General features: G+C 42.5%; 1 protein-coding gene across 2 annotated transcripts in view; it reads left to right on the top strand.

The window, feature by feature from the left end:
• PGM1 (phosphoglucomutase 1) overlaps positions 1 to 12,445 on the top strand; it is a 64,822-nt gene extending 52,377 nt beyond the window's left edge. For both annotated transcript variants that reach the window (XM_003891988.4, XM_003891989.5), the window contains exons 8-11: positions 749 to 884; positions 3,905 to 4,088; positions 6,552 to 6,686; positions 11,787 to 12,445. In XM_003891988.4, the coding sequence (XP_003892037.1) occupies positions 749 to 884; positions 3,905 to 4,088; positions 6,552 to 6,686; positions 11,787 to 11,876 (545 nt within the window). In that variant the 3' untranslated portion in view covers positions 11,877 to 12,445. The remainder of the gene's footprint in view (positions 1 to 748; positions 885 to 3,904; positions 4,089 to 6,551; positions 6,687 to 11,786) is intronic.
• Positions 12,446 to 13,195: the final 750 nt, after the last annotated feature.

The raw sequence follows: 13,195 nt of genomic DNA on the forward strand, positions 1-13,195 counted from the left end.
CTCTTTTGTTCTGTTAAGCTACCAGACTATTTGAATTATTGAAATTTTATAATGGTCATGTTCTTTTGCTGTTTGTTCATTTAAGATCTACTGTGTTTTTCCTTCACATTAATACTTTATAACTGATATATCAAATTCTACCTAATTATCTCACTGACATTTTTATTGACATTTGCCTTAAATTTCTAAATCACTTTGGGAAGCATCAATTTCTTTTCAGTATCATGTTGCCTACTTAATATGTGACTCCTCCTGTGTACCCAAGTTCTCAGTCAGGCTGTGTGATTCCGTTAGTGGGGTCTGCACACCTACTGTTGAGTCCTGTATTAGTCTGTTCTCACACTGCTCTAAAGAACTACCTGAGACTGGATAATTTATGAAGAAAAGAGGTTTAATTGACTCACAGTTCTGCAGGCTGTACAGGAAGCATGGCTGGGAGGCCTCAGGAAATGTATATCATGGCAGAACAGTGAAGAGGCAGCTGGCACCTTCTTCACATGGCTGCAGGAGAGAGAGTGTGAAGGGGGAAGTGCTATACACTTTTAAACAATCAGATCTCATGAGAATTCACTTACTATCATGAGAACAGCAAGAGGGAGCTTTGTCCCCCATGATCCAATCACTTCCCACCAAGTCCCTCCCTCAACATGAGATACGGGTGGGGATGCAGAGCCAAACCATGTCAATTACCTTCTCAGGTACTGGGAGAAAGCACGTTTCTCACAGCAGCTTGCTCTCCCCTTGCCAGGTTCTGACCACATCCGTGAGAAAGATGGACTGTGGGCTGTCCTTGCCTGGCTCTCCATCCTAGCCACCCGCAAGCAGAGTGTGGAGGACATTCTCAAAGATCATTGGCAAAAGTATGGCCGGAATTTCTTCACCAGGTGAGCCACAGCCCAGCTAGGGGACAAGGTAAAGTGGGGAAGTGGGCAGAGAGAATTCTCATGCATCCACAGCCTCTCCTGTCTTAAGTGATAGTAAAACCTAATTCATCCAGCCTCTCCCAATTGGAGACTTTAAAAATAATTTGGTCAGGGATGAAATGAAGTCAATTTTTATGTCAGCCATAAAGAGTGAGGCTTTAAAAATGTAGCTAACATAATCAAAAGAATAAATGCTTTATAAGCATTTTAAATGTGCCCATTGGGTGGACATGATCATAACATTGGATTTGGATTCAGAGAAATGGATTAGAATTTTATTTCTTCCCCTTACTAGACTGGGGAACCATTTAGCTTTTCTCTGTACTCAGTTTTGTCATCTGTAGAAATGGGAATAACAGTCCAGCTGTTGAAAGAATTAAATGAATAATGAGTCTGAAAATGTTTTGTAAACTCTGGGGTACTGGAAGCCTAGAAACGTTTTTTCATAAATTATAGAAACAGTTATGCTTAGTCCACATCAACTTTTCTGCCTTGTGAAATAGGTCCCCAGGGGCTATATGCTTGTCAATATTTCTTTCATTTATTCAACAGATATTGACTGTATACCTGATTTCCATCGGGTACATGGAATTCAGCAGTGAACAAAATACTTAGAATACTTAGTAATTATTCTTTATCATGCATACTTCTATTTTTAAAAAGCATTCAAAAATGTGTTGACAGTAGTACTTTTCACTAATTCCAATTTGCCTTTCCCCCAGTTAGTGTAAAAATCTAAGAATTTTTCTGGACCTCAGTATTCCAATTATAGAAAGAAAATATGATAAAAAGGATATTAGATGAATTCTTTATGTATAAGAAATGAATAGGTATAATTTCTCTGGACCTCAGTTGCCTGTTCTACAAAATGGGTGAGTTAGACTAGATAATTTAAAAAATATATCCCAGATTTTATAGTCCATGATCTCTGTATAGCCAAGAAAGAATTCAACTAAGTAAATTAAGCTCCTTAATCAGAATTCTTTTATTAACTTTGGACGAGTCCATTGATCTCTTTCTCTCTCACATTATTCTTTTGTGGAAGGAATAAGTACTAACTACCTGACACCACACAGTAGCCCTGGGAACCAAGGCAAAAAAATCTCTACTTTATAACAGACAGAAAAACCTGGTCATTCAGAACAGCAGTCATGAACTCTCTAGAATCTAGAGTATCATAAAAACAGGGCCATGTCTGTTTTTGTGCCCTAAGCACCCAACTTATAGTAGAGACTGCATAAATATGTTTTGAATAGATAAATGAATGAGTTAACAGGTGAACAATAGCCAGAGTAGAATAAGATTAGGAGGGGTTGTTCAGAGAAAGGCTCACACCCTTGAATTAGTCACAAACCTCCATATAAAAATGATTTTAACATATTTTTATTAATTATCAAATTAACTGCTAACCAAGGATTACAAATCAAGTCCTTAGTACCTGCATTTATGATTAGTTAAAACTCCATTATACCTTCCACTTACTGAACAAAAGTGCTAGGCACTTTTGCATGCATTGTCTCACTTTAGCCTCAAAACAGTTATTGATAAGGTAGCTGAGATTCTGAGAGATAGGGCAACTTGCCCTGTAGTCACACAATTAATAGCCAATAGAGGCTGAATTCATAGCTCATCTGTCTGATTGCAAAACCCAGACTCTTTCTATTCCACCCCTCTGTGCCTAGGGTTTAGAAAACATTTCTCTGGAACACCCAGAGGTCAAAAATGTAAAGCACAAACACCTGGTTGTAATTTCTTGTTGTTTATCATGTTAACTGGGGGAAAGAGCTGACTTTAAGATTAAGGGGACTGTTTGGCCTTTGATTCATAGAATCCTGGAGCCAGAATAGGCTGGCCTTAATTCCCCAGCATTTCTCATGTCTCAGAGGTGTCATCTTGCATATATCGTATCTATTTCACGATTACAAATAAACATAGACTCTGCTATCTTGAGCTTCTAAAAAATAACTCTCTCAAGAGGGTATATGCCACTAGGTCAAGAAAAGCCACCTGTACAAGTCTTTAACATCATAAGAAAGAAGTCAAAAAGAATTCTTGAAGGAAAACTCATCTTCATAGAATTTCATTTGTGATGCACGTTTTTCCTTGGCCCTTTTTCATCCACACTGGGCCTCCTCTGTCAGGGTGAACCTAAAGGACCTTGGACCAAAATCCACTCCCACTGAAAGGAAGGAGGCAGAACTTAAAATAAAACAAAACTAAAAAAAAAAAAAAAAACATTGAAAGAGCATCAGGATAAACAGCTAATGCATTTGGGGCTTGATACCTAGGTGATAGGTGCAGCAAACCACCATGGCACATGTTTACCTATATAACAAGCCTGCACGTTCTGCACATGTATCTTAATAAAATTAAATTTAAAAAATAAAAGAGGCATTTTAGGTATAAAGAGTCAGTGTTTGGCATCTTCATCTGGTCGGTGAAAACTTGGCCCTGCTTTGGGAAACTCTTGTAGAGCTGGAACTCTCCTTAGTAAAAATCTCAGCAGCCTAAGGCGGGCCTCAGGCTGGGAGCAGGCCCTGCATTCACCCTAGAGAAGCCCAGGGAGCTTGGAGAAGTGCCTGAGTCACTTGCTCCTTTCAAGGGAGCTCTCCAGAGATAACATTGCTTTTCATTTTACGTCCTCAGGATGTGGTGATTAAACGTTAGATAGCATCTTTCAAAAGCCTTTGAAACCTCTTAGAGCTTTATTCTGTAGAAATGCCAAGATGGGTGTTTTCTGCTTATTCAGAAGCTCATAACCCTTCCCTGAAATCCTCCAAACCCTTCCTTTCATCCCTGGCCTGTTCCATCCCCAGTGACTGACAGGCCTGTATTTTTTTTTTTTTTTTTTTTTTTTGCCAGCTTCTGAAGTTAGATAGTTTTGAGGGAGGGCCAAACAAATGGTGAAGAAAGTGCTGACTGATAGGCCTTGGTGTGATCTGCAGTCAGCCCGTGGGTCTCAACTTCGTGACTTCTTCCAGGTATGATTACGAGGAGGTGGAAGCTGAGGGTGCAAACAAAATGATGAAGGACTTGGAGGCCCTGATGTTTGATCGCTCCTTTGTGGGGAAGCAGTTCTCAGCAAAAGACAAAGTTTACACTGTGGAGAAGGCCGATAACTTTGAATACAGCGACCCCGTGGATGGAAGCATTTCAAGAAATCAGGTAGAAACAGACCTGTGTGTAAATGGGGGAGAGACCTCAGAGCTTCATCTCTGACATCTCAAGGCAAAAATGAAAAAGTTCCTGTTGGCCATTTTTCTTTTGCTGCCGTGTTTTTCTAGGGTGGCTGTTCTTACCTGGTTTTCTGCTATCCCACGTGACTCTCACATGCACTCGTTGGGACAGTGGTTTATTCCCTGGTTCTATGCACTGTCCGGTACCCTCATTCTCGGATCCTTAACCTGAACTCCAGAGGGATTTTTGCCAGATATATGCAAGATGATGTGTCCATTGTACATGCAAAAAGGAGCCCCAGAATCTAAGAAAGAGGGAGAACTGTGGGAACTTAGATATCAACTCCTCTCTTTTCTGTCAGCAGGTTATAGCAGAGTGACAGCATGTAAGTGGCATTATCCTTATATGTTTCTCTCATATGTTCTAATTTCTAAAGAAGAGAAAAATAGATGAGGCATTCCCAGACTTAGAAACGTTGCATCGTCATTCGCAGCACATGACTGGCACCCCACCTGACACAGCAGTACCTGGCAAGATGCCACAGTTTAGGACCCGGAGCATCTCTAGATGTGGACAGGATTGTTAGTGCTTCCCTTACTGCATACCGGGTACCCTAGGCTGCAGGCTGGGTCAGGTTTTCTCCCAGCTTCTTACGCCCAGGGTTCTCTCACCTCTGCTTCTGTTGGCTGTTTTTGTCACAGAGTAGACTCATCTCTCGTAATTCATAATAGAATAGAGGGGGATGAAAATTCTATTACAACTTCCCAGTTTACTTTTTTCCAGTAGACCCAGATTTTTGGCCTGGTCCTTGTCAAGGCATCGCATCGGGTTCAGAAGGGCCGGGCTGTGGGATTTACTGGAAGCTTCCCTCTGGGGAGTAGGCAGTGAATGGATGGATGGGCCACAGCGACCCTCAGTGCCTGGAGTCTCCCCTTCTCAACTTTTAGCACAAGTGGTTTCTCATCCTTGTGCTTGTTTGCCATCTTTAAGAACTTTGGGTCCAGTTTGGATGATTGTAAATTATGCCTGAGGTAATTAGAAGAGAGATCTGTGGTTGAGGAAGAAAGGGATGTGGAAAAGGAGAGAGTGGAGCTGAGGGATGGCAGAGTGGGACAGAAGTTTGTGTAATTAAACCTTCAGAGACAGAAGGGAAATCCAGGAAAAGGAAATGCCAGCCCTGCAGTGCCTCTGGCATCTGCCCGGAGGGAGGAGAAGTGCAAAGGCGTGTATGGGAGGCAGTGGCCTAAGCTCGAGGGCTGCTCTCTGTGCTGTAAAGAAAGCAGCTGCCATACTTTCTGTCGGCAGAAAACCCAAGCATTTAGATGTGAGACCAGATAGAAGGGAAAAATATGATCCAACATATGTAGATAGAACTTCTGCAATTTAGTGAAAAGAATTTTAGAGTCTTCAAGTTGAAGCTGTGGGGAAAGGAGACCAACCTTGGTGTGTTTCTACAAAGCGAGAAATGGTTAGTGAAAATGGACCGTATCCTTCCCGTGGTGACTAACTGCAGCATGCCCTCTGTGTATTTCTTCCGCTGTCTTCACTAATCAGAGCTAATGAATAGCACCATTAAACACCAGATGGGGATTGGTGATGAACAGCAGGTGAGGAGCAGTGTCTCTCTGGTCAGTCTTTGGCGTTATGCAAGGTTCTCCTTTTTAGGGAGGATGGGTAGACTCATAAAGACTGAAGAGTCCTCAGGCAACTGTCTGGCCCAGCCTTCTTCCCTCAGGCTGGGAAATATCTGCCCCAGAGATCCCACACTTTTTTCCCCATGTGAGAAGATAATTGATGTCCAGAGATACCGCTGGGGAGAAAAAAGGAGGGCAGCAGAGAGAAGGATGGGCTTGGCACTGCACACGGACCTCGCTTTGAGTCATCAGAGATCAGCAGGAGATTGGCCACTGGTCCCTGCTTGTTAGGTTGGGAATAGCCAGTCTCTGCCATTTGGGACCTCTGGCTTCCTATTCTCTTTTGAGGACCTTTGCTGGTGGTTTGTAAGAGTCCTTCCCTTCCTCTGCCAGAGACCTCTTCTGCTCTGGTTTTAGCTCCTTTGGTCCATGTTTCCCTCTTGATCTGGGGGTTGAATTTCTGCATCTAGCAGCTTTATGTGCTTCATTATTAAGCTTCAAACTGGAATGGTTAGTCCATAAATCACAGGGAAGTGGGGAGAGGAGGGAAGCCCTCACCTCACCCAGCATCACTGAGGTCAGGTCTCCCCTGACCCTGGAAATGCTTCTCCCCCCATAGCTAAGCCCCCATCAGCTGGATGCAGAGAGGGTGATGGAAGGCAGGCTTACAAGGTGCAGCTAGTGCCATTTATCAAGGATTTAACCCTCCAATTGATCAAGTATGGATGAAATTACATCACCAAATAGACCCCTCATAATTTGCCAGCCTTCAATCTCCCAGCATATAGGGAAAAAAATCTCTGCTTATATTTTCCAGGGCTTGCGGCTCATTTTCACAGATGGTTCTCGAATCATCTTCCGACTGAGCGGCACTGGGAGTGCAGGGGCCACCATTCGGCTGTACATTGATAGCTATGAGAAGGATGTTGCCAAGATTAACCAGGACCCCCAGGTAATGCCCAGCCCTGTACCCTGGTTAGTTCATTCTGTTCAAGGGAACGATGGTTTGAGCCTGTGTTTCAATGCCTACTTCTCAAATGACTCAACAAGGTACCAGCTGTGCTCACTTACCTCCATGTTTCTTTCTCCATGTCCGCAACATTACAGATAATAATTTATAATAATAAAAATAGGGAGGCTGAGGTGGGAGGATCATCTGAGCCCAGGAGGTCAAGCCTGCAGTCAGCTGAGATCACACCACTGCACTCCAGCCTGAGCAAGACTGAGACTTTGAATCAAAAAAATAAATAAATAAATAATAAAAATAAACAATTTTCTGAGCATTTATGGTTTGCCAAGCTCTGTTGTAAGCCCATTATGAAAATACTCATTTAATTCTCAAATAACTTAGACTATTTTTCTCCCTGCTACAGATAAGGAAACTGAGGCACAGAAAGTTAAGCAACAGTTCATAGGTTTACGTGCCTAGAAGGATAACTAGTCTGTCTCTTTTTTGGGAACCAGGGGTGATCCCTCTGTTCCAGGCACCAGGGAGTGCAGTGGCTGCCTGTCTCAGCTCACTGCACGGCCTCCCGCCTTCTGGGCTCAAAGCAATCCTCCCCACCTCAGCCACCCCTAGCTCGCTAGGATTACAGGCACGTGCCACCATGCTCTGCCCATTTTTTTTTTTGTAGGGTAGGTCTTAGTACATTGCCTAGGCTGGTCTTGAATTCCTAGCCTCAAGTAATCCTCCTACCTCAGCCTCCCAAAGTGCTGGGATTATATATGTGAGCCACTGCACCCAACCCAGGATAACTGATCTTTTAAGTCAGCCCTCGTCTGGTGTTCTGCTCTGTCACCAGCCTTTTGTTGCTTTGTTTGGTCTGGTCACCTGCTTGGGCAGAACACACACTGGTTCTTAGATTTGGTGGGGACAGGGAGAGGCATAGTTTCATGTGTCTTCACAGAACGGTCTGCAGACCTGCAGCCTGGTGAGCTGGGTTCCTCAGCCATTCCCCCAAAAGTCTTCAGAAGTATATCAGAGTAAGGAGGGACTCTGGGAGCAAAGGGTGGGACAGTGAACTTGAAGGACAACCCCCAAAAATGGAGGAGCCAAGGGGAAGCAGTGAAGTACAGGAGTTTAAGTGTTTTTCACAATCCTCATCTCAACCAGGGCTCCATAGCTAGAAAAAAGTTGGGGAAGTGTTGTGGTACGTTAGCCCCTTCTCAGTGATTCACAGCATACAATGCACCATAAAGGCTCCAAGAATTCGGACATGGTGGCCTACACCTGTGGTCCCAGCTACTCAGGAAACTGAGGCAGGAGGATCACTTGAGTGTAGGAGTTCTGGGCTATAGTGTGCTATGCCTGTAGGGTGTCCACACTAAGTTTGGCATCAATATGGTGGCCTCCCAGGAGAGAGGAACCACCAGGTTGCATAAGGAGGGGCTAACAGGCCCAAGTTGGAAACAGAGCAGGTCAAAACTCCCATGCTGATGAGTAGTAGGATCGCACCTGTGAATAGCCACTGCACTTCAGCCTGGTGACATAGCAAGACCTCATCTCTAAAAAAGAAAAGGAAAGAAAAAAAGAGGGTGCCAAGAAGACTTGCAGTAAAGGTAACTGTTTAAATAGCATTTACTGAAGGACATTTCTCCAAAGAAAATATACAAATGGTCAACAGGTGGTCCACATCACTAATCATCAGGAAAATGAAAATCAAAACCACAGTGAGCTGTCACCTCACACCTGTTAGGATGGCCATTCTCAAGAAGAGGAAAGATAACAAGCGTTGGCAAGGATGTGGAGAAAAGGGAACCCTCAGACACTATTGGCGGGAATGTAAGTTGGTAGAGCTATTTTGGAATAACCAAAAGTATGGAGGTTCCTCAAAAAGTTAAAAATTTTTTGGTACTACTAATATATGATCCAGTATCCCTCTTCTGGATATATATTCAAAGGCACTGAAATAAGTATGTCAAAGAGATATCTGTTCTCTCTTGTTCATTCAGTATTATTCACAATAGTCAAGATATAGAACCAACCTAAGTGCACATCTACAGATGGATGAAGAAATTGTGAGATATATATGTGTGTGTGTGTGTGTGTGTGTGTGTGTATACCACAGTGGAAAACTATTCTGCCTTAAAACAACAAAAACAAAAATCTTGCCATCTTGCCATTTGCAACAACATGGATGAACCTGGAGGACATTATGCTAAGTGAAATAAGCCAGACACAGGAAGGCAAATACTGCATGATTTCACTAGTATGTGGGATCTAAAAAAAGTGAAACTCATAGAAACAGAGTAGAAAGGGGCTTACTGGGGCTAGTGGATGGGAAAAATGGAGAGATGTTGGTCCAAAGGGTACAAAATTTCAGTTTTGTAGTATGAAGCAGTTCTAGAGATGGAATGTACAACATGATGGCTATAATGAATAACACTTGAAAGGTACTAGGAGAGTAGATCTTAATTGTTCTCACTAGCACCACCACAACAAAAAAGGTAAGTAGGTGACAAGATTGATATGTTAGTTGACTTGACTCTAGTAATCAGTTCACTATGTGTTTGTATATCAAGACATCATATTATATACCTTAAACATAAACAATTTTTATTAAAAAATTAAAAGTAAAATAAAATAAATAGCATTTGCCATGCTTATTTTTCCACAAAGCCTTTTTTCTTCTAACACCTAATTAAAATCCTGTGAAACTCATTTGGAAACCCCTGGCAAAGTGGTTTTGGGCAAAGGTTTTGGGGTTAGAGAGCTCTTGTTTTAAATTCTATTCCTGCCACTTAATAACTGTGTGTCCCTGGGTAAGTCATTACAATGTTTTGAGTCTTGGTTTTCTTGTCTGTCAAATGGCAGAGTAATACCTACTTCATCCAGTTGTTACTGGGATTTAAGGAGATAATAAATGCAAAATGTTTAAACACTGTGGCTGGCATATACCGTTAACTTTTCAGAATAAGCAGCTCTCATAGTTATTTTAGTCTAATTTTAAGCATAACATAAAATTTGCTATTATAGCCACTTTTAAGTATACAGTTTAGTAATGTTGTACATATTCATATTGTTGTCCAACGTATCTCTAAAACTTTTTTTCCCCAAAACTAAAACTCTATACCCATTGAACAGCGCCTCCCCACTTCTCCCTTCTCTCAATCCCTGGTACCACCTTTCTCCTTCCTGTGTCTGAATTTGACCACTGTAGGTACCTCACATGAGTAGTATAGTTGCTTTTATTACATAAAGCGGGAGATGAGAGAATGCTTCACTTTTACATTTTTTCCAGTGGGCAGGCCCCAGTTTCAGTCATCACCAGTACCCTGTTGTGTTGTAGGCATCCCTAAAACTTCAACCAAAGGCAATGGGGTCTGCATTATAGAGACTTAATAGCACAAGAGAAAAGGAAGAAGGAAATTGTGTTTACTTGTCTTTTGATCATCAAGATAAATGCTTGGCACATGGTAGATTCAAAGAATGAAAGAAATTTGTTTCCTCTGAACCACAGTCCTCGGGAGGTGGGATGGCAGTGAATGGTGTGAGGATCCCACAATGCCCAGGTGTATCACCATCTAGCCAGGGAGCTGCCTTCCCTTATTCTGCAGTTGCTAGGCCATCAACACTTTGTGGGGACTGCCCAAGCCCTAAGGGGAATGGCACGTGGCAGTTTCAGCAGGTGGAGCTGATTCTCCTCATCCAGGTATAATGAATTGGTGGAGATTTAGACAAGAAAAAGTAGCAGTCAGCAGTAGAAAATGTACTACTCCTAGCTCTGCTATTGAGTCATTTAGTCAAATTACTTCATCTCTTTGGGTATCAATTTTCTCATCTGTAAAATGGGCAGTTCAACTAGATTATTAGTTTTTTTTTTTTAATATTGAAAGCATTTATTTACTTAAGCAACACAATTCTTTTTTTTTTTTTTTTCCTTTAAGCAAGAAGTAGATGTGGGGAGGGGTTGTTGCATTTTTAAAGATTCCCGTATTAGGCTGGGCACAGTGGCTCACGCCTGTAATCCCAGCATTTTGGGAGGCAGCAGATCACCTGAGGTCGCGAGTTCAAGACCAGCCTGACCAACATGGAGAAACCCCGTCTCTACTAAAAATACAAAATTAGCCAGGCATGGTGGCTCATGCCTGTAATCCCAGTTACTAGAGAGGCTAAGGCAGGAGAATCTCTTGAACCTGGAAGGCGGAGATCGCGGTGAGCCAAGATTGCACCATTGCACTCCAGCCTGAACAAGAGCGAAACTCTGTCTCAAAAAAAAAAAAAAAAAAAAAAAAAGATTCCTGTGTTAGTCTGTTTTCACACTGCTGATAAAGACATACCCGAGACTGGGCAATTTACAAAAGAAAGAGGTTTAATTGGACTTACAGTTCACATGGCTGGGGAAGCCTCACAATCATGGTGGAAGGCAAGAAGGAGCAAGTCATGTCTTGCATGAATGGCAGCAGGCAAAAGAGAGAAATTGTGCAGGGAAACTCCTGTTTTTAAAACCATTAGATTTCATGAGACCCTTTCACTATCATGAGAACAGCACAGAGAATAGCCACCGCCATGATTTAGTCATCTCCCACTGGGTCTCTCCCACAACACTTGGGAATTATGGGAGCCACAAGATGAGATTTGAGTGGGGACACAGAGCCAAACCATAGCAATCCCATTGGGTACAGTGTGGGAAAGAAAGTGGAAGATATACAAGTGGATGTGGAGGCACTCAGTGCTCCAGGTAAGAGAGAGGATATTGACTTGGCAAGAGTTACAGCCGGAGAGTGGAGAGAAAAGGGGGCCGTGGAGAGAGATTTAGCGGAGAAAAGTCACTTAGGCGTGCTCATGGACTGGGCATGGGGAAAATGCAGAGGAAGATGTCAGGAGCAACTCCTACTTGTTCACTTTACATGAAAGACAGTAGTGTTGATCCACTGAAATAGAAACTGCTGGAACTAGGTATTGGGGGATATAACATGTGTTTGTTTTTGGACTTCTGGAGTTTGAGGAGCCTTGGAGACCTGGAAGTGGGCAGTCAGACATATGCTTTTGGAGCTAAGCATCCGTGTTTAGAGGAAGTGATGGAAAAGCTTCTCTCTATGTCTTCCTCAGGTCATGTTGGCCCCCCTTATTTCCATTGCTCTCAAAGTGTCCCAGCTGCAGGAGAGGACGGGACGCAGTGCACCCACCGTCATCACCTAAGAAGACAGGCCAGATGTTGTACGTCCCTCCACCCCCGGACCCATCCAAGTCATCTGATTGAAGAGCATGACAGAAACAAAATGTATTCACCAAGCTTTTTAGGATTTGACTTTTCCACTAACCAGTTGACGAGCAGTGCATTTGCAAGGCACTGCCAAAGATGATGCCCTTGGGAGCTATGAGGGAAAGAGGACCTGCTGGCTTAGATCAATCTCAATTCCTTTTCATGCCTTTCTGCATTGCTGCTGTGTGGGTATTTGTCTCCTTAGCATCAGGTACAGTTTACACTACAATGTAAGGTGCAGATGGAGCATCAGCAGCGAGCAAGGCCATTCTTCATCCTTAGGATGTGGCAATGAAATGACGGTGCAAATTCCTTTCTCTTTCGTGAATCTTTCCCCCCATTTCCTGTTTACATGTAACCCAACAAAATGCAATTTCTGGTGCCTTCTGTCCAATCAGTTCTTTCCTCTGAGTGAGACGTACTTGGCTACAGATTTCTGCCTTGTTTTGCGACATTGTCCCATTCGCACAGATATTTTGGGATAATAAAGGAAAATAAGCTACAATTGCTTGTCGTCTTTTTTTCTTAACTGCAAAGTACTTTTTTGATTTTAGGAAGAAAAACGATTTTTTTTTTTTTAGAAGGAGGGGAGTATTGTATTTTGTTTTCATGTCCTAGCCAGAAAATGAAATGGTCTCTGGGCTAGGTTGCAAATCCTTAGACTCAAGAATTGTAATTTTTTTTATTGTCCTGAATATTCTAAAAAGTAACATAAATTTTAAGAGAATTGTAATTTAAAATCTTAGCAGGGTCACCTGAGCTCTGGATTCTTCCAAGGTAGACAAATCAAGCTTGACATGGTTAACTTGGAACAAGGGAAAGGAAGAGTGATTTTCCTCTTCCTAGTGCTTCAATAGCAAAGCACTGGTACGTGCTCTGCAGTACTGAGATGCCTTGATGCTTATTGAAGGGAGGCAGAACCCTCAGAATCTGAGAGCAGAGTTACTGGCATGTGGCCAAAAATCTGAGCCCACTGGCATCTTATTCAGCTCAGAACACTTATATTCCATCCACAAGTATATTATAGTTAAAAGCATAGACTTGAGAGCCAACAGACCCAAGTTTGAATCCCACTTGAGACCGTGAGTGACTTTTGAATATCATTATCCTTAAAGTGGGGAAGAAAATAGTTCTACCTTTATGAATTGTTGAGTACCTTAAGTGAGTACATCTGTGTAAAGCAGTGAGCACAGTGTCTAGTGCATGGTACGCTGTTAAATAAGTGAAAACTAGGATTATGTTTATGATACCATTT

Source organism: Papio anubis, chromosome 1 (assembly GCF_008728515.1).
Source record: "Papio anubis isolate 15944 chromosome 1, Panubis1.0, whole genome shotgun sequence".
In the NCBI taxonomy this organism is placed as follows: Eukaryota; Metazoa; Chordata; class Mammalia; order Primates; family Cercopithecidae; genus Papio; species Papio anubis.